The sequence below is a fragment of the Bactrocera dorsalis genome, chromosome 1 (genome assembly GCF_023373825.1).
Source record: "Bactrocera dorsalis isolate Fly_Bdor chromosome 1, ASM2337382v1, whole genome shotgun sequence".
In the NCBI taxonomy this organism is placed as follows: domain Eukaryota; kingdom Metazoa; phylum Arthropoda; class Insecta; order Diptera; family Tephritidae; genus Bactrocera; species Bactrocera dorsalis.
The window spans coordinates 51,217,282-51,242,349 of NC_064303.1; the positions used below are offsets into that span (position 1 = coordinate 51,217,282).

The 25,068-nt window shown below is 39.7% G+C and overlaps 2 protein-coding genes across 3 annotated transcripts in view; both read right to left on the reverse strand.

Annotated features, from left to right (window-relative positions):
• Positions 1–25,068, reverse strand: part of LOC115065766 (carcinine transporter) — a 1,371,383-nt gene that overhangs the window by 1,316,281 nt on the left and 30,034 nt on the right. The window lies entirely within an intron of this gene.
• Positions 11,841–25,068, reverse strand: part of LOC125780334 (uncharacterized) — a 386,491-nt gene continuing 373,263 nt past the window's right edge. For both annotated transcript variants that reach the window (XM_049462522.1, XM_049462523.1), the window contains exon 2: positions 11,841–22,305. In XM_049462522.1, the coding sequence (XP_049318479.1) occupies positions 15,184–17,265 (2,082 nt within the window). In that variant the 5' untranslated portion in view covers positions 17,266–22,305 and the 3' untranslated portion in view covers positions 11,841–15,183. The remainder of the gene's footprint in view (positions 22,306–25,068) is intronic.

Genomic DNA, 25,068 nt, shown 5'->3' on the forward strand with positions numbered 1-25,068 from the left:
GCTCACCAACACAAAGACTCAAACGAGTAAAAAAACCAGTAAACTCCTTTAGAAACCAAATTATTGTAAAACGGTCAGATCAGAACCCCATCGAAATATTCTCACAAAACATATTTTCTAACAGCCGACACACGATCTTTTTTAATACGAAAACTGTATTACTAGATAGACTAAAAAATGTAATTAGACCAAAGATAACTAATGCTATACAAATAGACGAGCAAATGTTATTTTACGTCGAAAATGACATTATCAACACATTTCCAACTGTATCGATTGTACTAGCGCAAAAATTGGTGGACGATATTACCGAAACCGAACAACAAGAACAGATCATACAAGACACACACAGACGTGCTCACAGAAACTACAAAAACAACGCACAGGAAATCTCGCTCAGATACTACTGGCCAAACATACGTGACGCTTGTAAAAAAGAAGTACAAAACTGCGAAATCTGCCTCACAAACAAGTATGAACGCCGACCAAATAAACAACCAATAGGATCAGCACCGATACCGAACAAAGTAGGCGAATACATACACTTAGACTTATTTTTCATGAGCAACAATATGTACATTAGTTCAACCGACAAATATTCCAAATTCTGCCATTTGAGACAAATACCATCAAAGAAAGACACATACAAATATGTTGACGAGATACTGTCACAAATATACCCAAACGCAAAGTTTGTAATGACTGATAACGAGTCAACATTTACTCGCATATGTGCACAACAAATATACAAGCGATTACAAATAACGCATACCAAAACTCCAGCCTATCATTCGACAACAAACGGTCAAGTTGAAAGAACGCATCGCACAATTATCGAACTCGCAAAAGTATTAGCGCATCAACACAGTTCGGCTCCTGACGATCAGATATTTGAAGCAGTCCGACAGTACAACAAAACAATCCATTCGGTAACCAACCACAAACCCGAGGACGTGTTTTTCAATCAAAGGGAATATCCTGGCATCAAAGAGCGTCTTCAACAAAACCAACAGAGAGTTTTGCGATACCATAACCGTAATCGGAAACAGCTCAAATACAAAGAAGGAGAGGTAATATATTCAAAAACGCATAGACGAAACAAAAACGGAAAAAAATACGTGAAACATATAGTAAAAAAAGACAACGGAGAAACAATAACGACCAATAAAAAAGTAATTATCCATAAAGACAATATCAGAGCAAAAGCATGTACGGAATAGTATTTACCTTACTTTTCTCTATCGCACTTTGCGACAATATTATAGATTTAAGCCATAGGAAATATGTACTAGTAGAAACTGATCCTGTTTACATTTATCAGGATACAGCTTTCTTGTATCACATATCCAATCTCTCAAAAATATTGGCGCCATACGAAAGTATAATGAAATCATCATTCAATCTAGAAGACCAACCCCAAACTCAAATTTTAGTAAACAAAATCGAAACTCTGAAAACTCAACTCATTCCCAATATTTATAGATCCAAAAGAGTACTTAACTTTCTTGGTTCCATGTTAAAATTCATCACGGGCACACCAGACCACGATGACCTTGTGGAAATAAAAACTTCACTTAATTTGCTAATAGAGAATAATAATAAGCAAAAATTAATTAATTCACAGTTCGAAAGAATACTCGAAAGCCTTGATCCCAAAGCAATAACCGAAAACATTGTTATATCAGAAGTTTATAATGAACTCAAATCAATAACTAACACTATAAATTTTGCAAAAACTAATAATTTCTATTCTGGCACATTAAATTTGAAAGACGTGTACGATTTAATAAACCATGAAAAGTTAGATCTTCCAATAATTAATATATTAGAATATGCCGACATTCATATATGTTACCTACAACAAACAATTATAACAATATACAAATATCCTATCCTTGAAACTAAATGTAGCTTATTTAATGTATATCCTTTAGCATATAAGCATGGTAAAATTAATTTAGACCCTAAGATCGCAAAGTGTAACGATTATCAAAGAATATCTAAATGTAGAAATTATATGGGTAACTTTATTTGTAAATCAGAACCCGCTGACAATTGTACTATAAAAATATTAGAAGACAAAACAGCACAATGCGAAACAACCCACGAAAATAATGCTCCACTTCGCATCCTAGAGAATGGATACATTTTGACAGATTACCAGCATACTTGGAACAACATGCATATATCAGGCCCTAAATTGATACACTTCAATGAATCCACGAACATCGATAACATGACATATTACAATCATCAAAGACAACTCAGAGAAATAATACACAATCAACACAACGAAAAACTTGAAGTACTCCGTATCCTTTCTTCAAACTCAATATACAAATTCAGCAATATCCAAACACTCTCAACATTTTTGATACCTATTGTAGAAAATCCAGTACATTTTACGTTCTTCATCATAATAGGATTCCTTACTTTAGTAGTCACCACTTACGGTATGGTACACCTCTGCCGATATCGCGTAAATAGAAGAATGCTTCACAGACAAAGGCAAATTGACGAAATATACGAAGTCGAATTGAATCGTCTTCAACAACAACAATCTGTAGCAGCATAGCGAGGACGCTCCGTTTTAAGAAGGAGGGGAGTTAACGACATAGCCTCGCTCCGGGTCACACACACTCACATACATCTTATCTCCTAATATACATTCCGAACAAAGGCGAACTATGTATGTAAACCGATAGAACTCGCTTTGACATGCACTATCAGTCGAACAATAGAAATGAACATGCATTATCTAGAAAGGCATTCTCAACATGTAAACAACAAACATCTGGCAATGGAATAATCCACTGCGATAACCAACTCCGCATCTCAAGTAATAGCAAGATAGCAGATATCGAATTACAACAAAGAAGTCGCATGCAGATAACAGCAGCCGCATTTCATTAGTATAAATAGCTGTAAGATCTTATATTAAAATTTAGTTCTTAAGAATATCAATAAAGGCACGCATTTCGGCGTATAAATAAAATTGTTTAAATTCTTGAACTCATATCGTGTAAACGATATTAACTCTGGTGAATAGCTCTTTGCTAATAATAAACAAATAATTTGCAATAAATAAATAATGCGACTATAAGGAGAGTTATAAACTATCCTATCTTTCAAGTTGGACCAAACTGCACACAGTGTTGAAAATTTCATTAAAATCGGTTCAGTAGTTTAGGAGTCCATCGAAAACAAACATCGTGACACGTGATTTTTATATATTAAGATAATATAACTCATTACAATACTATATAGTAATAATATTACAATAATAATTTTTTGTTTTTAATGTATTGCGAGTATTATTTTTCTTCCGGATTTATTGGTATGCCCTCGTACGTATGTGATGGAATGGGTCAATACCTTTTGTATATAAGTATGTATTTTATGTGTTTGTACTTATGCTTTCGTATTATATGCACTTCTCTTGTTCTTTTTCACAAAGAGAGAGGTTATTAAAATTTGTTTGCCTATTAGGACTGTGAATATATGTTTATATACATGTAAATAATATGCATATATGGTTTATGTATATAAACCTTTTTATTATTTGTTTTTTTTTTGAAGAAAAATTTGTATAATTGACGCAGTTTATTTTTGTGGAATATTGCAATGAGTTTTTGTTCTTATTTTTAATCCTTTAATTATATCCTATGTGTGGGATATATGTATAGACGTTTGTACATATACATATGTATGTCCACAATTTTATTATTTTGGCGATACGATTAAATAGAGGAAGAGAGAAACTGTAATGTGCAGGTAAATATTTAACCTCTGCACTTAAATGTAAGTATATAAATAATTTAGCGTCTGTGTGTTAATGTATATTAACAGTGATATTTATATAAATGTATGTACATACATATGTATGTTCATACTCTCTCTCTTTGATGTTTGCTTTATAATTTTTATTGCGCCTATTACTTCCTTTGAGCAATCCAGCTTACTGTTTTAAGAAGCAGAAGAAGTATTGCCGGAAAATGTACAGGTAAATACTTGAATACTGTGATAATATTATCTTTTTTTGAGTGGTTGCATAAACGAAGGTAAGTATACGTGGGCGGTATAATACCAAATTTTGCTGACTTTTTTTTTTGTTTTTTACTATCGGTTTTTTAATTTATACGGTATAAAAAAGTACTTGAAAGCCGTTTAAATAAATTGTTGCTAAAACGGTTTTGTATGCAACCGTAGTTACTAACAAACATACATACATATATACATAAAAATTAAAACCAAAAAATGGAAACTTTGATTTCCCTTAGGGGTTTTTGGGTTGTACAAACAGAAGTGAGTGTGAGTATGTCGCGTTGTCCAGGGCCCTATTCCACAAAACAACTTATCAACTTTTCACTTTGCACTTATCAATTGATATTGTACTGCAAAGTGAAAAGCGTTTCTGTTCCACAATATTCTTTGCTAATCTCACTTTGCAATGAGCATATTTTGGCAAAGACTTTACGCTCTTTCCGCTCAGTGCAAAGTCTTTGCGCTTTATTGGCAAAGTCTTTGCACTCTCTTGCAATGTGAGTGTGCAAAGTGTTCCACAAAGCGTTTTATCAATTTTGCATTTCTGTCTCATCACTTTTCACTTTGCATTGCTTTATATGAGTTGTTGAAATGAGCCGCAAAATGCAAATTGAAAAAAACTTGCTGTTTTAAGTGTAATAAAAGAAAAAAAAAGCATTTTATTTGCTAGTTTTCAAAACAACCGAGTAAGTATTTTTTAAATAAATAATTCTAAATTTCAAGCATATTTAAGTATACATTTCTTTGTGAAGGCTAACAAATTAGATAAACAGGCAGCATGGGAGGATGTGTTAAAAAAAGCCCAATCCCTACAACTGGTGTCAGCACAAAAAACATGGACCTATGCAAGGGACAGTTTGTTTGGGCTCTGGAAGAGCCGGACAATGGTAAGTACAACAATTTATTGTCTACACATAGCAAATAATTATATTTGCATCATTTGTTGTTGTTGGAATTCTTATATTGTGCATTGCTAATAACTAACAAGCACGTTGTTGACAACAACAAAACAAAACGTCATCATAGACATTGTTGTTGTGAGTTAACAGTGCACTCAATCAACAACTCTTGCTGATAACAACCGGTTTAACCAAAATATTACTAATTGCTATGTGTACTAGGGTGGTCAATTTTTTTTTCGACCAAGCGGTTATCAAAATCGTAAGCTACGATGAATTCTAAGAAAATTTGCCCAAGAAACCATGGCTTTAAAATCAAAATCGAGCTTCCGGTTTTTAACGAGAAACTTTTTGTATTTTTGTGAATTTAATTTTGTTAATTTGCAGAATAAAAGGGATAACGTCCGAAATACTGGATCCGGAGGTGGGAAGGACAAGGTAATGGATGAAGCTGACTTGACCATCCTCGATATTCTGGAATCAGACTCAGCTGTGGTAGATGGTTTGAATTTGCCAGAAAGTTATGGCAACTCAGAAAATCTACCGTCAGCTGAGAATGATTCCAGAATATCTATTTCAGAAGGAACAATTGCCAATCCACCTCTAAACCCAAGAAAGAGGAAGCGCTCTACCAAATTTCCAAGTGAAACTTTGGATAGAGAGAAAAAATGCCGGATGGAGCTCCTTGAGGTTGAGGTTTACTACCGGAAACTTCAATGCCTGAAACTGGAGAGGGAGCTCCTACTTCCACCCTCTGCTATCACACTGGGAATTGCAACGGCAGAAACAGAAAATGTATCGCGTCTGTTATTTGAGGAGGTTTGATTATCAAAGCCCAATTTTTCATTTGTGTGAATTCGATTTCTAAACATTTTATTTTGAAATAATTTGTGATAAAAACAAAAAAGCTCTGAAATTAATAAAATGATGTAAAGGGAAGTAACCCTTTCCATTCCACTCTCTTGATCTATATTATTAAGGGCATCATTTTCTTCTTCAGCATTTTCATCCAATTCCTCGCTTTCATTGTCAGTATCTGCAGTGGGTTGCATATTTTCACTACTCCTTCCGATGCTGCAGGCAATATTGTCTAAGATGGCACAAACTATGACTGTCTTTCCTGCAAACTCAGGCCTCAGTCGCAAATAATTTAGACACGGGAATCTTTCTTTAAGAATGCCAAAACTATTTTCAATTATGCGGTGTGTTTTTTTGCGGCAACGATTGAAAACTTCTTCAGCAGGATTATTGGGATTTCGGCGTAATGGTGGTATCAACCAGTTTTTCAATCTATAACCACTATCACCCAAAACAACAGCATCCGGAAATGGTCTCCATCCATTGTCAAATCTTTGACTTACAGCCAAATTCCGTAGCACCCTTGAGTCATGAACGCTGCCCGGCCAAATTCCATTTACACTGTAAAATGTGTAGTCTGGCCCACATATCATCATCACATTCAATGAGTGGTTTCCATGCCGGTCACCATATCCTTCCTCGTGTAATGGAGGCGCATCAATTTTAATGATTGTGCTATCAACGCAACCACACACAGAAGGGAATCCACCCATCAGAAAAAAACTTTTCAGCAATACCACTGACATCATCGGGCCATCGCAACTCCATGGTACTGGCAACCATTTCCGAGCCAATGCAGGCTCAGTAGCAGTTGATTTTCAGCCGACAAAGCATGACTGCGCTGTGTATTATGCTCTAATTTTTGTCCAACATTATTTAAAAGAAAATCCACCTGGATTGGATTTAAACGGAAGCACTCTTTAAAATTTTGTAGTCCCGAAAAGTTAATTCGGTCTCTATAATTTCTAGCTTTAACCGCGTCTTTACTATTGTCGAACAAAAGCTCAGGTCTTAACATTTTGAAAGTTTGACTAGTTATGATAATATGAATTTGCAAAGCGATCATTTACCTTGCAAATTTTTGATAAACTTGTCAAATTTTGCTTTGCAAAAATAGAATTTACCGTTTTTGTGGAACGGAACAGCCTAATTATATACAAAGAACATAAAAATTGCAAAGACTTTGCAAATTACACTTATCAATTTTAACTTATCACTTATCAAATAATATTGGTCGACAAGGAAGTAACGATACTTATGAACTTGCCGAAAATTCAAAAAGAAACAAGTGAAGAATTTATAAAATTAGAATCCACTGTTTCAAAGTGTTTGTCGGTTTTATCGACACCAAATGTTCCCACAGACAACTGGGACCTGATTCTGGTAAACATATGCACCGCAGCATTACCAGAAAAATCATTAATTTTCTGGGAGCAATTACTCTCATCATGCCCAACGTGGCAGCAAATGAAAGATTTCTTAACTACCCAATATGAAATTGCGGAAAGGGTAGATAAAAAAACAGTCAGAACTAAAAACGTTCAACACGACCTAAACAGAAGCTTCAATAGACCCCAAGTCAATAGCAACAACAATTTAAATACGTAGAAGTATTTTCAAAGCACAATCGCTCACATCTGAATAGAACAAATATACGTCATGCGAACTTTCGAGAAGTTTAAAAAATTAAATATAAACGAAAGGAACAACTTTGTCAGGTCAAAAAGACTCTGTACAAACTGCTTGTCCCAACCGCACAATCTTACTAATTACGAAAGCAAATTCAACTGCGTATATTGTCATAAAAGACATCATTCCATGTTACATTACAACATGTCTCCCAATGCACCTCAAAGTAACCATTCTCAAGAAAAGCCACGGGTTTAGTTGCAACAGCAACTCCCGAAACACAAAATCTCGAAATTTGCCAAAAGACACCATGCTGCTCAAAGGCATTAAAAACTCAAACGCTACACAGCGAAAATCATAGTAGAGTACTACTACCCACAGCAGTTGTCTCCATCGAACACAGAGGAGAACTGTTTAAACTTAGAGCCTTAATAGACCAAGGATCACAACGATCCTTTATAGCATCTAAGACACAAAATAAAATTGCCAACAAGGCAAGCAAAATTTGAAGTTACGGGAATGGGCGGAAGAGTAGTACAAAACTCTAACAAAATATGCCCCATTACCCTAATTCCCACCCAAGCGGATAAGCGCATTCAAGCAGAAGCCATAGTCTTACCGCAACTTACCAACATGCTTCCAAGCTATCAAACAAAATGCAAACATTGCAAAAGGTGACACACCTAAAGTTAGCAGACTCCAACTGCAACACCCCCGCTCAAATAGACCTTCTATTAGGCAGAGATTTTATATCGCAAATTATATTAGAAGGTGTTGAAAAAATTTCAAAAGCCCTACTGGCGCAAAATACCATTTTCGGATGGGTCATAAGTGGACTAGTTGCGGAACCAATCACAACAATGACAACTCAAGTTGAGGGAACCTCATACGACTACCTCAATTCACAATTGAGAAAATTTTGGGAGTTAGAAAACCCCCCCCCCAACCCCCCCCCCCCCCCCACTTCAATTACAACACCGAAAGATCAGTATTGTAAAGACTTTTACAAAACCACAACTACTCGATAAGATAATGGTTGGTATGACGTAAGACTATCACTAAAACAACAATTTCCAGACAAACTCGCCTTAGGTCACTCTCGCACCTCTGCTATACAGCAGTTTCTAAGTATGGAAAAAACCTACTCAGAAAAGGTGAGCTCAAACAAGATTATGATGGTGTCTTAGAAGAATACCTCCATTTAGATCACATGGAGAAAGTAAGCCCATATGAAAATATCAAAGGCAAATACAATATTACTCATTCTACTTGCCTCATCATGCAGTAGTAGAGAGTGACAAAAAAACAACAAAAGTTAGAGTTTTCTTTAATGCCTCAAGATCCACTAGCTCGGGGAATTCCCTAAATGATGTACTATTTACGGGACCCACACTCCAACCAGATTTAATGCTCCGCAAATTAAATTGGCGTATACATATTCAATGATGACGTTGAAAAGATGTATCGACAAATACTCGTACATAAAGATGATCAACATTTTCAGCGGATTATTTTCCGAAAATCTGCTAATAGTCCACTAGACGATATCCTGTCTGGAAGCCACAGTCTTCTACAAGCATACGAGACCTTATGACAGGTAATAAATGCCCTCAAGACCGCAGGTAATCACCCAAATATTTTAAAAAATATTCCAAAAGACCATTTGTTGGATACTAATTTCATTATATTCGAAGAGGAAAGTACAACAAAAACACTAGGTATCCAATGGAATCCGATATCTGACAAGTTTTCATATACTACAGAGTCAATATCCGCATTATCCGCCATAACAAAGAGACAAATTTTATCTTCGGTGGCAAAACTTCTCGTCCCCGCAGGACGGCTTTCGCCAATTATGATACAAGCGAAATTTCTGATACAAGAATTATTGCTAGACGCTTAGAAAAATGGTCCCAGTTTGCTAATAACCTAAAAGACATTTCGCAGATACAAATTCCACGGTGGGTAAAATATTCTACCGAATACAAAGTGGAACTACACGGTTTCTGCGACTCCTCTGAAAAGGCATATTGTGCCACTATTTATGTGCGCACACAAAGCGATATTGCAACCACAAGCCACCTACCGGTGGCAAAAGCAAAAGTCGCACATCTAAAAACGATAAGTCTACCACGACTTGAACTTTGTGGCGCTCTGTTATTAGCCAAGCTATTTTCCATGGTGCAGACCCACTTGAACATGGCAAAATACAAGTTATATCTATGGTCCGATTCCGAAATAGTTTTTTTCAGATAAAGGCGTTCATGCTAAGATCTCCCACCCTAATGAAGGCCTACGTGGCTGTCTTTGTCTGTTTCACGACAAAAGCAGTACACCTTGAGCTGTGTACTAGTCTGACGACGGAGGTTTTTCTCGCGGCATTTGCTCGCTTCGTCGGACGACGCGGCTTTCCATCAAAACTAATGAGCGATAATGGCAAAACATTTATCGGAGCACAACGAGCTACAGAAAAACAGTTTGTAGATTTCATGAAACAAGTCTCACCTGACATTGTCCAAAAATACACTCCGCAAGGTATCAATTGGCAATTCATCCCTCCAAGCGCTCCTCATATTGGCGGCTTATGGGAATCAGCTGTAAAAAGCTGCAAAACTCGTTTCAAGAAGCTAGCTGGAAACTATAAATTCAATTATGAAGAACTCACGACCTCGTTAACTAGAATTGAAGCCGTTCTCAACTCACGGCCTCTCGAAGCTCTCTCGCAAGATCCCTCAGACTTCACTGCTCTAACTCCCGGCCGCTTTCTTCATGGAACGCCCATTCTGGCCACACCTGAGCCAGACGTGGAGACGCTATCCTTATTAAACAGATGGGAACGAATTAAAATTCTCCATCAGGAATTCAGTCGCCGATGGAAAGAAGATTATTTAAAGGACCTCCATAGAAGTTACCGGTGGAAAACCGGTGGAGAAGCTTGACTACAGCTCCGACGGTCATATTCGCGTAGTCGACCTCCGCACGCAAATTGTAACACTAACCAGGCCGGTCGTTAAACTATGCTTTTTGCCAACAGCCGAAAAAACCGATATATAAACCGTAAACAATAAACCGAAAAAAACCGCCAAATATACCACAAACAATAATTTATTAAAACCAAAAATAACATAAAGGGGTCGATTCACATGACGACACACTCATGCCACACTACGTGGCAAGATAGTTCACCACTATATGTCACAAATATCTAATGACGATAACCTCTTCTATAGATAAATATGGATATCGATGCGACAACAGCACCAATGCCAACCGTCCGTTCGGCTGTCCACGTTCCACGCCTTGCCCGAGCAACTTCGACGTCGCAACAAAATGAGCTACCTCGCATCCGATGTCCTCTGTGTTGTCGTTCTCGCAGGTTGCCACACTGCGGCATATTTAAAGGCATGCCACCTCAGAAACGCCAGCAGGTTGCCCGAGCCTATGGCCATTGCCTGAGTTGCCTTTCGCCTACTCATACAACACAGGAGTGTACGTTCGGCTATGTGTGCGAAATGTGTACGCATCACCAGCCCCGAGACCGGGCGACACTCTGCCTCACGCAACCACGGGGGTAAAAGACATTCAAAACGACAGCAACCGCGAAGGCCAATAACCACTCGGAACGACTCGCGTCCGCGACACCACCACAACGCAACACGGCACGGCGGCAGCGTACTAGGTCACAAACCCGGCGTCCAACCGGTCTCAGCAACGTGGTAGCTACGTTGCAACATCTCCAGCGATTACTAGGCTAAAAATTTGCCTCAGGGGGCCAGGATGGCTAACTCGGTATCAGCCTTCCCACTTCTGCCCGTCAACACCATTCCACACATCCTTGTATGCAACATTGGTATGCCACATTCCCCACACTCATCATAATTTTCCTCGCATTATTCACCACGGTCTGCGATATTCGCCGTGGCCAACGCGCAAAGGACCATAAATCTTTCGCAGAATTTTTCTCTCGAAAACTCGCAACGTCGACTCATCCGCTGTTGACATCGTCCAAGCCTCTGCACCATATAGCAGGACGGGAATTATGAGTGACTTATAGAGTTTGGTTTTTGTCTGTCGAGAAAGGACTTTTGTTTATAACTTAACAAAGATTTAGTAATCCTTACCTCTGGTGGGGGGAATTAAAAAACGTCTTTCGTCAAGTGAGAATATATTCATTCTAATTTTATTATTAAATTTGTAAACCTTATATAATATTTTAGAAGTCTAACTTATCTAATTAAATATATACATATATATTTACAGCACACCACATGGGGTTGTTTTCAACTATACAATACAATACATGTGTGTATGTGTGTGCTGTCATACAAGTATAATTTATATTGCTTGGTTTGGGTTGTTTTCAAGTGCACATGTGCATTTGTAATCAATTGCCCAAACCTAAGTAAATATGTTTAGTATGTATTTCTTGAGTGCATGCGTATCACTTATTAATGCATACGTGCCTCATATGTATATGTTTGTATGTTGCATATCAATGCATATATTTTATGTGTTTATTTACGTATGTTCAATATATTTGAACATAGATATCTATTAGTAGTGGACTGTATGATTACAATAGCTAGATTATTTCTTATCGTATTTAACATTGAAATATATAAAAGATTTAAATATAATATTGTTGTCCGTGCTTCGGCAGCAACGAACATGTTCAATTTTGAACATTATCCCGGGCGGCAAAAGTGGCTTACAGTTTGTGATCGTGTCATGTTCGCCAACTAAGTGACGTTCATGATGACTACGAGCCTTTCTATGTTGAATTAGTTTGTTCATCACTATTTCTGCAAATTCGTTACAACGGTATCCTGCTGACTTTTCATCTTTCACGTTGGACGACGGTGTACCTTTGATGTGACGCTTCTTTTTTCGTACCTTAGTATTCTCCTCTTCACTGCATTCGCCTTTCGGTAATTGTTGTATGTGTTTGATTGGTAGACATGCCATCCGCGTCTTCTTCTTGGCCTTTGGATTCAGTACTGCATCTTCCACTGCCATAACTCCAACATCAGCGACTTTAATTGCCATGCCTGCATTTTGCTTCTCTTCGGAGGGGTCAAGTACCAATGTTGTATCTGTAATAATATAACCAGCCTCTCTACTTCCTTCGAAGTGAGGCTCTCCCGGGGAATAAAATACCTGTTAACGTCTTCTCTTCCCGTGGTAGCTCTCCAAGATTCCTTTTGCTCTTTTGTTTTGTAATTGATTTTACGAAGAAAGTCCTTCTCCTTCTCCGACTTGATATCCAGCTCTGACTTCAACATCTCATTGTTTGATTCAAGCAAAGATATTTTGCTCTGCAAAATGCCACGTTCCTCAGCATCACGCATTAGCTCTTCATTATGTTTAGTCAACTTGGAAATTTCCTTCTGTTTTAACTCCAACACACAATGTAAACTATCCGCTTCACTTTTCAGACGCGCCAGTTCCGACATACTGGATTTGCGTGGCGAACTAATGCCACTGCTGCGATCCAGGCTCTCGTTAAAGCTGCGCTGAGAGTATCGTAAAACCGAAATCTCATCCTGTGACAGATTTAACTTGTCACGTAACTCGCGTTCCTTGTTCTCATTGGAAGCTCTAAGCTCATTGAGTTCCTTTGTCAACGCTTGCACTCGTTCATCCAAGTTATGTTCGCGTTCTGTGGCCGCCTGGAAGCGGGCGGCGCAGGCATTTTTAGTGCTAGTAAATTTTTCACGCAACTCTTGCTCGGAAATCGCCAATAAAGTGAAACGCTCTTTTAATTTGAGTTCGCGTTGTTCGGCTTCATCGAGTTGTTGTTGCTTTTGTGAGAGTTTGTTATCAATTTCTAAGCGATACGAATCGAGTGTACGCTTATGTACCACAGCTTGTGCTTCCAGTTGTGACTCGAGGGCTGCGAATTTTTCTTGATCAAAAGCTTGGTAATCGGAGAGACTTGTTTGTGCCTTCTCCATTTCTTTGGTTTTGAGTTCCATTTTGAGCTGCTCAGCTCGTTTTCTATCATCTTTTTCTTTTGTTACGAAAATTATTTGTTTAGCTAATGTATACACTATATCATATACTTGCTGTTCTAAGTCTTCCACTTCCGTTTTATAATTCGTTAAGTACGGTATTCCACATAGTTCTTCATAATCCTTTTCTAATAACCTCCACATATTCCTAATGTGGGTGTCACAAGTCTTAAGCACATTTTCATTGGTGCTAAATAAATTCATTTTTCCTTCATCGATGTAATATCGAAGACTGTGTGCTCTATTTTGTATTCTCTGCACTAGAGATTCAGTCTTTTGGTCTTTTACTTTAGACATGTCCGCAATGTTCGACATTTCAACTTATTTTTTTTTTTTTTAATGAACTGTTCTTTAAAAAAAATCGTTGGAGGTATTTGTTTTGGTCGCCTGGTTGACCTTGCCGTGCCTCGATTCACAGCCGCTGAATATATAATTTTTTTAAATAAACAGTTTTACACAGCGTTTAGTTTCGTACTAAACGGCTTATGTGATCATATAAATATGCGGGAATATGAACCCGTCTTACAATTTCTGTATTAATTTGCCTGTGTAAATAACAGGGCTTTTATATTGCCTATATATACGTATATAATAGGACTTTTACATATATTGCCTGTATTTTCTTTCATACAGGTCTTACTTGCCTGTATTTCCCTTATACAGGCCTTTCTTTGGCTGAGCCAACAATCCGGCTCGAAGGACCAAATGTTTATAACTTAACAAAGATTTAGTAATCCTTACCTCTGGTGGGGGGAATTAAAAAACGTCTTTCGTCAAGTGAGAATATATTCATTCTAATTTTATTATTAAATTTGTAAACCTTATATAATATTTTAGAAGTCTAACTTATCTAATTAAATATATACATATATATTTACAGCACACCACATGGGGTTGTTTTCAACTATACAATACAATACATGTGTGTATGTGTGTGCTGTCATACAAGTATAATTTATATTGCTTAGTTTGGGTTGTTTTCAAGTGCACATGTGCATTTGTAATCAATTGCCCAAACCTAAGTAAATATGTTTAGTATGTATTTCTTGAGTGCATGCGTATCACTTATTAATGCATACGTGCCTCATATGTATATGTTTGTATGTTGCATATCAATGCATATATTTTATGTGTTTATTTACGTATGTTCAATATATTTGAACATAGATATCTATTAGTAGTGGACTGTATGATTACAATAGTTAGATTATTTCTTATCTTATTTAACATTGAAATATATAAAAGATTTAAATATAATATTGTTGTCCGTGCTTTGGCAGCAACGAACATGTTCAAATTTGAACAACTTTACTTCTCAATTGCCTACTCAGTCCGAAGTAGCACCTGTTGGCAAGAGTTATCCTGCGTTGGATTTCTAGGCTGACATTGTTGGTGGTGTTTACGCTGGTTCCAAGATAGACGAAATTATCTACAACTTCAAAGTTATGACTGTCAACAGTGACGTGAGTGCCAAGTCGCGAGTGCGACGACTGTTTGTTTGATGACAGGAGATATTTCGTCTTGCCCTCGTTCACTGCCAGACCCATTCGTTTTGCTTCCTTGTCCAGCCTGGAGAAAGCAGAACTAACGGCGCGGGTGTTGAGGCCGATGATATCAATATCATCGGCATACGCCAGCAGCTGTACACTCTTATAGAAGATTGTACCTGCTCGATTAAGTTCTGCAGCTCGAACTATTTTCTCCAGCAGCAGATTGAAAAAGTCGCACGATAGGGAGTCGCCTTATCTGAAACCTCGTTTGGTATCGAACGGCTCGGAGAGGTTCTTCCCGATCCTGACGGAGCTTTTGGTGCCGCTCAACGTCAGTTTACACAGCCGTATCAGTTTTGCGGGGATACCAAATTCAGACATCGCGGCATAAAGGCAGCTCCTTTTCGTGCTGTCGAAAGCAGCTTTGAAATCGACGAAGAGGTGGTGTGTGTCGATTCTCCTTTCACGGGTCTTTTCCAAGATTTGGCGCATGGTGAATATCTGGTCGGTTGTTGATTTGCCAGGTCTAAAGTCACACTGATAAGGTCCAATCAGTTCGTTGACGGTGGGCTTTAATCTTTCACACAATACGCTCGATAGAACCTTATATGCGATGTTGAGGAGGCTAATCCCACGGTAGTTGGCGCAGATTGTGGGGTCTCCTTTTTTATGGATTGGGCATAGCACACTTAAATTCCAGTCGTTGGGCATGCTTTCGTCCGACCATATTTTACAAAGAAGTTGATGCATGCTCCTTATTAGTTCTTCGCCGCCGTGTTTGAATAGCTCGGCCGGCAATCCATCGGCCCCTGCCGCCTTGTTGTTCTTCAGGCGGGTGATTGCTATTCGAACTTCTTCATGGTCGGGTAATGGAACGTCTGCTCCATCGTCATCGATTGGGGAATCGGGTTCGCCTTCTCCTGGTGTTGTGCGTTCACTGCCATTCAGCAGGCTGGAGAAGTGTTCCCTCCATAATTTAAGTATGCTCTGGGCATCGGTGGCTAGATCACCTTGGGGGGTTCTACGGGAGTATGCTCCGGTCTTGAAACCTTCTGTAAGCCACCGCATTTTTTCGTAGAATTTTCGAGCATTACCCCTGTCGGCCAGCTTATCAAGCTGTTCGTACTCACGCATTTCGGCCTCTTTCTTCTTCTGTTTGCCAATGCGTCTCGCTTCCCTCTTCAACTCTCGGTATCTATCCCATCCCGCACGTGTTGTGGTCGATCGTAACGTTGCGAGGTAGGCAGCCTGTTTTCTCTCCGCTGCGACACGGCACTCCTCGTCGTACCAGCTGTTCTTTTGCACTTTCCGAAAACCAATGGTTTTGGTTGCAGCTGTACGTAAGGAGTTTGAAATACCGTCCCACAGTTCCCTTATACCGAGTTGTTGACGAGTGCTCTCAGAGAGCAGGAGTGCAAGCCGAGTACAAAATCGTTCGGCTGTCTGTTGTGATTGCAGCTTCTCGACGTCGAACCTTCCTTGTGTTTGTTGGCGTGCGTTTTTTGCTGCACAGAGGTGGGTGCGAATTTTGGCTGAAACAATATAGTGGTCCGAGTCAATGTTAGGACCTCGGAGCGCACGCACATCTAAAACACTGGAGACGTGTCTTCCGTCTATCACAACATGATCGATCTGGTTGGTGGTTTTTCGATCCGGAGACAGCCAGGTAGCTTGATGTATCTTCTTATGCTGGAATCTAGTACTACAGATAACCATATTTCGGGCCCCGGCGAAGTCGATCAGCCTCAACCCATTTGGGGATGTTTCGTCGTGGAGGCTGAATTTACCGACCGTAGTGCCAAAGATACCTTCTTTGCTCACCCTGGCGCTAAAGTCGCCAAGCACGATTTTGACATCGTCGCGGGGGCATCTCTCATAAGTGCGCTCCAAGCACTCATAAAAGGCATCTTTGGTCACATCGTCCTTCTCTTCCGTCGGGGCGTGGGCGCAAATCAGCGATATGTTGAAGAACCTCGCTTTGATGCGGATTGTGGCTAGACGTTCATTCACCGCAGTGAATGATAGTACTCGGCGACGGGGTCTCTCTCCCACCACGAATCCAACACCAAACTTGCGCTCCTTTATATGGCCACTGTAGTAAAAGTCACAAGGACCTACTTGTCTCTGTCCTTGTCCCGTCCATCGCATTTTTTGGACGGCGGTGATGTCAGCCTTTATGTTCACGAGGACATCAACCAGCTGGGCAGCGGCACCTTCCCAATTAAGGGACCGGACATTCCAGGTGCATGCCCTCAATTCGTAGTCCTTATTTCGTTTGCCATGGTCGTCATCAAAAGGGGGGTCACTCATCCGAGGCTTGTTGTTCCTTTTCATTGGGGGTGTTTTTTTACGTGGCGGGTCCCAAACCCAGCGCACAACCCTATGCAGGGGATGTTTCGCCTTCTCACGTTAGCTCGCCTTCAAACGGATGTTCTTAGGCTACCCAGAGGATACTTGGTCAAAGACCGGAAGTCGTGAGCTGCTTGAGTCATATGCAAAAGAATCGTTTCTGGCCACTCCCAAGTGAATGGCGATCAGAGAACTTTCCTCACTTGCGTGAACTTCTACACATGACTCCATCCTCCTGCAAAAGAATCGTTTCTGGCCACTCCCAATTTAATTAGTATATACAAATTATGCTACAATTATTATAGTCTGAAAATATAAAGTTTTTTTTTTTATTAAATACATTTGTAGAAAGAAATATGGGGTCAGATATTACACCGAGTACCAATAACTTGCCGATTTCAGCGTTTATGCAGCAGTTATAATTATTTTATCAGAGATATGTACTTATGTATATCATTACCATTTCCTACCGAAAAAACGAGATCAAACTTAGTCAGATTGAGTTCTTTTTGGATGTCGCCAAAGCTATTCTCGTCGCTTACATGGTTGCATTTTCAAAATAAGGAGTTAATCGGTGAACATTCCATGATCAAAGTGGCCTGATTTGTAACGGGATTTGCAATTAGGACGATACAAAAGGAGATTGATAGGGTCAGCGAAAGACGCCATATTTTTCCGCTCTTTTGACATTTTACTTCAGCAAGGTTTGCATTTCACTTAAGTAAGGTTTGCCATTTTATCATGGAAAGATATGCGATCTAATAACGAGTCGAAATTATTAAAGTTTACTACCGAAATTCGGAGTGACCTTAACTTTAAGAGCACTGCGTCCAATATATGATCGTCATAATCGTAATGTCAGATCAACAATTGAGCATCTAGTAGAAAAATTAGAATTGGACTGACCAAGAACTTGAAAATGATCCGGATTTTCGTTGAAAAATCAACTTCAGCGATGAGGCTCATTTCTGGCTGAATGACTTCGTAAATGAGCAAAGTATGCGTTATTGGTCATGCTGCCGATTGCTGTCGTACTCCACGTATTCTATGAGTTATTATATTATAATTTATTGTAAAACCCGTATAGCTAATTTTTGTTATTATTGTGGCAAATTGCTGAACGTCATCTTGAGATGGGAACGCTTCAAAGTTCTTTACCGCTCATCTCGACCCGTATCAAAGCTGATTGTGATACTCTGCATTGCGGTTTGTTGTAGCCTTTTAGGTGCGATCTTCACCTTCCCAGATTGAGCATGGCAATAGCATTTGTCGTTTAAATACTGTAGTGAACAGAAAACTTTACTATAACCACTGAACAACAGTTTTGGCTTGCCTTTCCTGCTGATAATTCCAAGTATCAATAAACAGAGAGTATCTTGCTAATTGTGTATTCGAGGGCATGTAGTAACCATTCCTTTCAGTGAAACAACGCGCCTGATTATTGTCGTGCGCTTCGTATCTATTAGCAGTCCTACTTGAATTTAGCTCATGACAAAATTGTTTATTTAAGCAAGGAAGCATTACGAATGTGGAGTACCAGTGAAAGATTTCCTCAATTTTCTAATATCTCTGCGTGGTCACACTGTAATTCGCTTCACCGCCTTTGCCCTCCTTACAATATCTCACATTGATGTACAAAAGCTTATGAAGCAGAATTTACTTGGGCTGACATATTAAAACTCAGCAACAGCCAGCATTTACACAAATATGTGTTCGATAAGCGACGACTCTTTGGTCAATAGTGAATTGGAGTATGCAGTTACGACATTTTTTAACACCAGTTGCCACAACAAAAATGATCAGCATGCTAGCGTCTAATAGTGGGGAACATATCCATGGCAAGAATTTCCATATTTATGCGCAATGCGCTCTCTCGCATCTCTCGTGCACATCTTGATAACATAATTCGAGTTTACTCTTGCTACTTCTTTTTGTAGCAAAAAAAAAATAAAAATTCACAACAAAACATAAAAACACACAAACATAACAAATGGCTCTTTGCCGCCGGATAAATCATCCAACAGATTTTCTTTGCTATCAGAGGTTGTCAATTCTCCAAAAAAGCACAAATTGACTTAAAAACCAAAAACCTTTCCAAATTACCAACTATAAACAAAACATTGAAAGATTATAAATACTTAGAGATCTCACCCAATACTGATAAAATACTTATGAAACTTGGTCCATTTGCAATTGAATCTATTTGTAAAGAAATCGAAGCATCTTAATCCTAGCAAGCAATGCTAAATCTGTTAAAAAAATTTAAAAATCAAAAGACCTTCGTGGTATGTATGCAATATCAGTGAAACTACACGCTAGTTTAAACGCAGTAAAGGGTGTCGTTTCCGATAAAAATCGTGCCGAAGTGGATGAAAAAAACTTATTAGTGAACTCAGCTCTCAAGGAGTAACAGGTGTATACAAGTTCACCAAACTAACTGACGAAAAACATATTCATACTGGCCTCATTGTGTTAACTTTTGACAGATTTCAACTACCTAGTGAAGCATTGGACAAACTTAAGAATTGATGCATACAGCCGTTGACAGCTAATTTGAAACGCGACTTATTTTGGAGTAAATGAAATTATTTTCGAATAAATCACTTATCTTTACCGTTTTTTCACTCATTTTATAGAAACTTACTCTTAAAGACTAATAGTAAAAATTTTCGTTAAAAATACTTTTTTTTTGAAGATTTTAATAATTTGTGTGGATTTTAATAAAAATGTGTGGAGGATGGAGTCATGTGTAGAAGTTCACGCAAGTGAGGAAAGTTCTCTGATCGCCATTCACTTGGGAGTGGCCAGAAACGATTCTTTTACATATGACTCAAGCAGCTCACGACTTCCGGTCTTTGACCAAGTATCCTCTGGGTAGCCTAAGAACATCCGTTTGAAGGCGAGCGAAAGTGAGAAGGCGAAAAATCCCCTGCATAGGGTTGTGCGCTGGGTTTGGGACCCGCCACGTAAAAACCTCCCCCAATGAAAAACAACACACAGCCTCGGATGAGAGACCCCCCTTTTGATGACGACCATGGCAAACGAAATAAGGACTATGATTTGAGGGCATGCACCTGGAATGTCCGGTCCCTTAATTGGGAAGGTGCCGCTGCCCAGCTGGTAGATGTCCTCGGAAAGATAAAGGCTGACATCACCGCCGTCCAAGAAATGCGATGGACGGGACAAGGACAGAAACGAGTAGGTCCTTGTGACATTTACTACAGTGGCCATATAAAGGAGCGCAAGTTTGGTGTTGGATTCGTGGTGGGAGAGAGACTCCGTCGCCGAGTACTATCATTCACTCCGGAGAATGAACGTCTAGCCACAATCCGCATCAAAGCTAGGTTCTTCAACATATCGCTGATTTGCGCCCACGCCCCGACGGAAGAGAAGGACGATGTGACCAAAGATGCCTTTTATGAGTGCTTGGAGCGCACTTATGAGAGATGCCCCCGCCACGATGTCAAAATCGTGCTTGGCGACTTCAACGCCAGGGTGGGCAAAGAAGGTATCTTTGGCACTACGGTCGGTAAATTCAGCCTCCACGAGGAAACATCCCCAAATGGGTTGAGGCTGATCGACTTCGCCGGGGCCCGAAATATGGTTATCTGTAGTACTAGATTCCAGCATAAGAAGATACATCAAGCTACCTGGCTGTCTCCGGATCGAAAAACCACCAACCAGATCGATCATGTTGTGATAGACGGAAGACACGTCTCCAGTGTTTTAGATGTGCGTGCGCTCCGAGGACCTAACATTGACTCGGACCACTATATTGTTGCAGCCAAAATTCGCACCCGCCTCTGTGCAGCAAAAAACGCACGCCAACAAACACAAGGAAGGTTCGACGTCGAGAAGCTGCAATCACAACAGACAGCCGAACGATTTTCTACTCGGCTTGCACTCCTGCTCTCTGAGAGCACTCGTCAACAACTTGGTATAAGGGAACTGTGGGATGGCATTTCAAACTCCTTACGTACAGCTGCAACCGAAACCATTGGTTTTCGGAAAGTGCAAAAGAACAGCTGGTACGACGAGGAGTGCCGTGTCGCAGCGGAGAGAAAACAGGCTGCCTACCTCGCAACGTTACGATCGACCACAACACGTGCGGGATGGGACAGATACCGAGAGTTGAAGAGGGAAGCGAGACGCATTTGCAGACAGAAGAAAAAAGAGGCCGAAATGCGTGAGTACGAACAGCTTGATAAGCTGGCCGACAGGGGTAATGCTCGAAAATTCTACGAGAAAATGCGGCGGCTTACAGAAGGTTTCAAGACCGGAGCATACTCCTGTAGAACCCCCAAAGGTGATCTAGCCACCGATGCCCAGAGCATACTTAGATTATGGAGGGAACACTTCTCCAGCCTGCTGAATGGCAGTAAAAGCACAACACCAGGAGAAGACGAACCCGATTCCCCAATCGATGACGATGGAGCAGACGTTCCATTGCCCGACCAGGAAGAAGTTCGAATAGCAATTGCCCGCCTGAAAAACAACAAAGCGGCAGGGGCCGACGGATTGCCGGCCGAGCTATTCAAACACGGCGGCGAAGAACTGATAAGGAGCATGCATCAGCTTCTTTGCAAAATATGGTCGGATGAAAGCATGCCCAACGATTGGAATTTAAGTGTGCTATGCCCAATCCATAAAAAAGGGGACCCCACAATCTGCGCCAACTACCGTGGGATAAGCCTCCTCAACATCGCATACAAGGTTCTATCGAGCGTATTGTGTGAAAGATTAAAGCCCACCGTCAACAAACTGATTGGACCTTATCAGTGTGGCTTCAGACCTGGTAAATCAACAACCGACCAGATATTCACCATGCGCCAAATCTTGGAAAAGACCCGTGAAAGGAGAATCGACACTCACCACCTATTCGTCGATTTCAAAGCTGCTTTCGACAGCACGAAAAGGAGCTGCCTTTATGCCGCGATGTCTGAATTTGGTATCCCCGCAAAACTAATACGGCTGTGTAAACTGACGTTGAGCAACACGAAAAGCTCCGTCAGGATCGGGAAGGACCTCTCCGAGCCGTTCGATACCAAACGAGGTTTCAGACAAGGCGACTCCCTATCGTGCGACTTTTTCAATATGCTGCTGGAGAAAATTATTAGAGCTGCAGAACTGAACCGAGCAGGTACAATCTTTTATAAGAGTGTACAGCTGCTGGCGTATGCCGATGATATTGATATCATCGGTCTCAACACCCGCGCCGTTAGTTCTGCTTTCTCCAGACTGAACAAGGAAGCAACGCAAATGGGTCTGGCAGTGAACGAGGGCAAGACGAAATATCTCCTGTCATCAAACAAACAGTCGTCGCACTCGCGACTTGGCCCCCACGTCACTGTTGACAGTCATAACTTTGAAGTTGTAGATAATTTCGTCTATTTAGGAACCAGCGTTAACACCACCAACAATGTCAGCCTTGAAATCCAACGCAGGATTACTCTTGCCAACAGGTGCTACTTCGGACTGAGTAGGCAATTGAAAAGTAAAGTCCTCTCTCGACGAACAAAAACCAAACTCTATAAGACGCTCATAATTCCCGTCCTGCTATATGGTGCAGAGGCTTGGACGATGACAACAACCGATGAGTCGACGTTGCGAGTTTTCGAGAGAAAAGTTCTGCGAAAGATTTATGGGCCTTTGCGCGTTGGCCACGGCGAATATCGCATTCGATGGAACGATGAGCTGTACGAGATATACGACGACATTGACATAGTTCAGCGAATTAAAAGACAGCGGCTACGCTGGCTAGGTCATGTTGTCCGGATGGATGAAAACACTCCAGCTCTGAAAGTATTCGACGCAGTACCCGCCTCGGGAAGCAGAGGAAGAGGAAGACCTCCACTCCGGTGGAAGGACCAAGTGGAGAAGGACCTGGCCTCGCTTGGAATATCCAATTGGCGCCACGTAGCGAAGAGAAGAAACGACTGGCGCGCTGTTGTTGACTCGGCTATAATCGCGTAAGCGGTGTCTACGCCAGTAAAGAAGAAGAAGAATCAACGATTTGAGTGCGACAACTAATTAGAAACGAAAATTTTTTATCAGCAAAAAATACTGCTATTAAAAAAGATTGCTTACTTTAAGTTAGTATTTTGTTATTTACCCCTTTAACTTTAAGACTGCTTTACATCCACTGTGAATTGAGGTTATTAGACACTGACAGCACACCACTAGTGTTGCTTGCAATGTCGTCCTAATTTCATCAAAAAGGAAATCCATATTTGTGATATTTTTGATACCTACAGCTTTTTTGACATCAACCCAGATGTGTTCTTTTCAGGATACTCAAAAACATTCATGGAATTTTCAATAAAAAACTTTTGTGTTTACTTTGCCGTGTGCTTTGGATAGTTGTTGGAATGTTGTTGGAATTTTCATATAACAGGCGAATTGTCCTTAGTCAGTTGGCAGAATGATATATTTTAGGATGTCTCCTTATTTAAAATTCCATCAATCATATGGAGCGGATCTACAACATACCAGGAAAAAAATGCCCACACCATGATTGATCCTCCACCATGCCTCACTACGCGTGAAACATAGCGAGGATCAAATTCTTGATAGATTGGTCGGCAAACATACCTTCGACCATCAGGATCTATGCGATTTATTTTGGTTACATCGCTCCAAACAACATACTTCCATTTATTTGTTATTCAAGATCAATAAGCGAGAGAAAAGTTTACTCATTCTTTAATTTGTTTTATAGTTAGAAGTGGTTTCATGCGTGTTTTTCTGCGGTGAAATTCAAATTTGACTAAACGCTGGCAATTGTTTTCTTGGATATTTGGACATTATATTCGTCTTGAATTTTATGTAGAATATCAGTGGAACTCTTTTTTGGGTCTCCTCGGGAGATGGTAGTAATTCTGCAATATATTTCTATTGAAGTTTTTGGGTTTTTTCTTGGCGTTCAACGTTGGAAATAGTTTTAAAACTCTGCATATGCTTAAGGGCATTGAAAACAATTTCCTTTGAGCATTTGACCTGATTTGAAATTTGTTTGTACTTCTTTCCAGACTGATGAAGGTCAAAAATGTGACTACGTGGGGCGGGGAGCTTTTACTCATTAAAAAACTTGAATAATACATTTTAATATATTTTAAACCACAACTTTGAAACACACCCATACCAAAAATCAATAATATTATAATAAAAATTAACACCTTGAGGAAATTTAATTCTTTAAAGAAGTGTTTCTAATTAGCTGTCGCACTTAATTCACCTTCTATATCGAAACACAGTTAATATTTGGGGGAAAAAATAAAAGAATTTTAACTTTACAACTACAAAACAGAGTGAAATTATTAGTAAATAGAGTAACACGAACAATGCAAGACTTTTAGGAGCATAACTAACGGTATATTAAAAATGTTTATCATCTTACTCATCAGCTACCTACAAAAAAGGAAGCGTTTCTAATTACCTGTCAACGGCTATACTCGTACATACCCAATCCCATAAGATGCAAGATCTGCCAAATACTTGTTCATACCCAAAAAAAAACCTTTTAGCAGCGGAATTAGTTAGAGTGATAATTATTCACACTTATGTCGGTATTCTGCGTGAGACGATTGTCTCATGTCTCTAATAGGGACTATAGTAATTTAGTGATTCTGTTAGTCAGGAGTCTCATTTTGGTATTCTGGCAGCTACAGTATAGTAGTATACTATAAAGTAGTATACTCTATTTGCCAGAATACCAAAATGAGACTCCTGACTAACAGAATCACTAAATTACTATAGTAGACTATTAGAGACATGAGACAATCGTCTCAC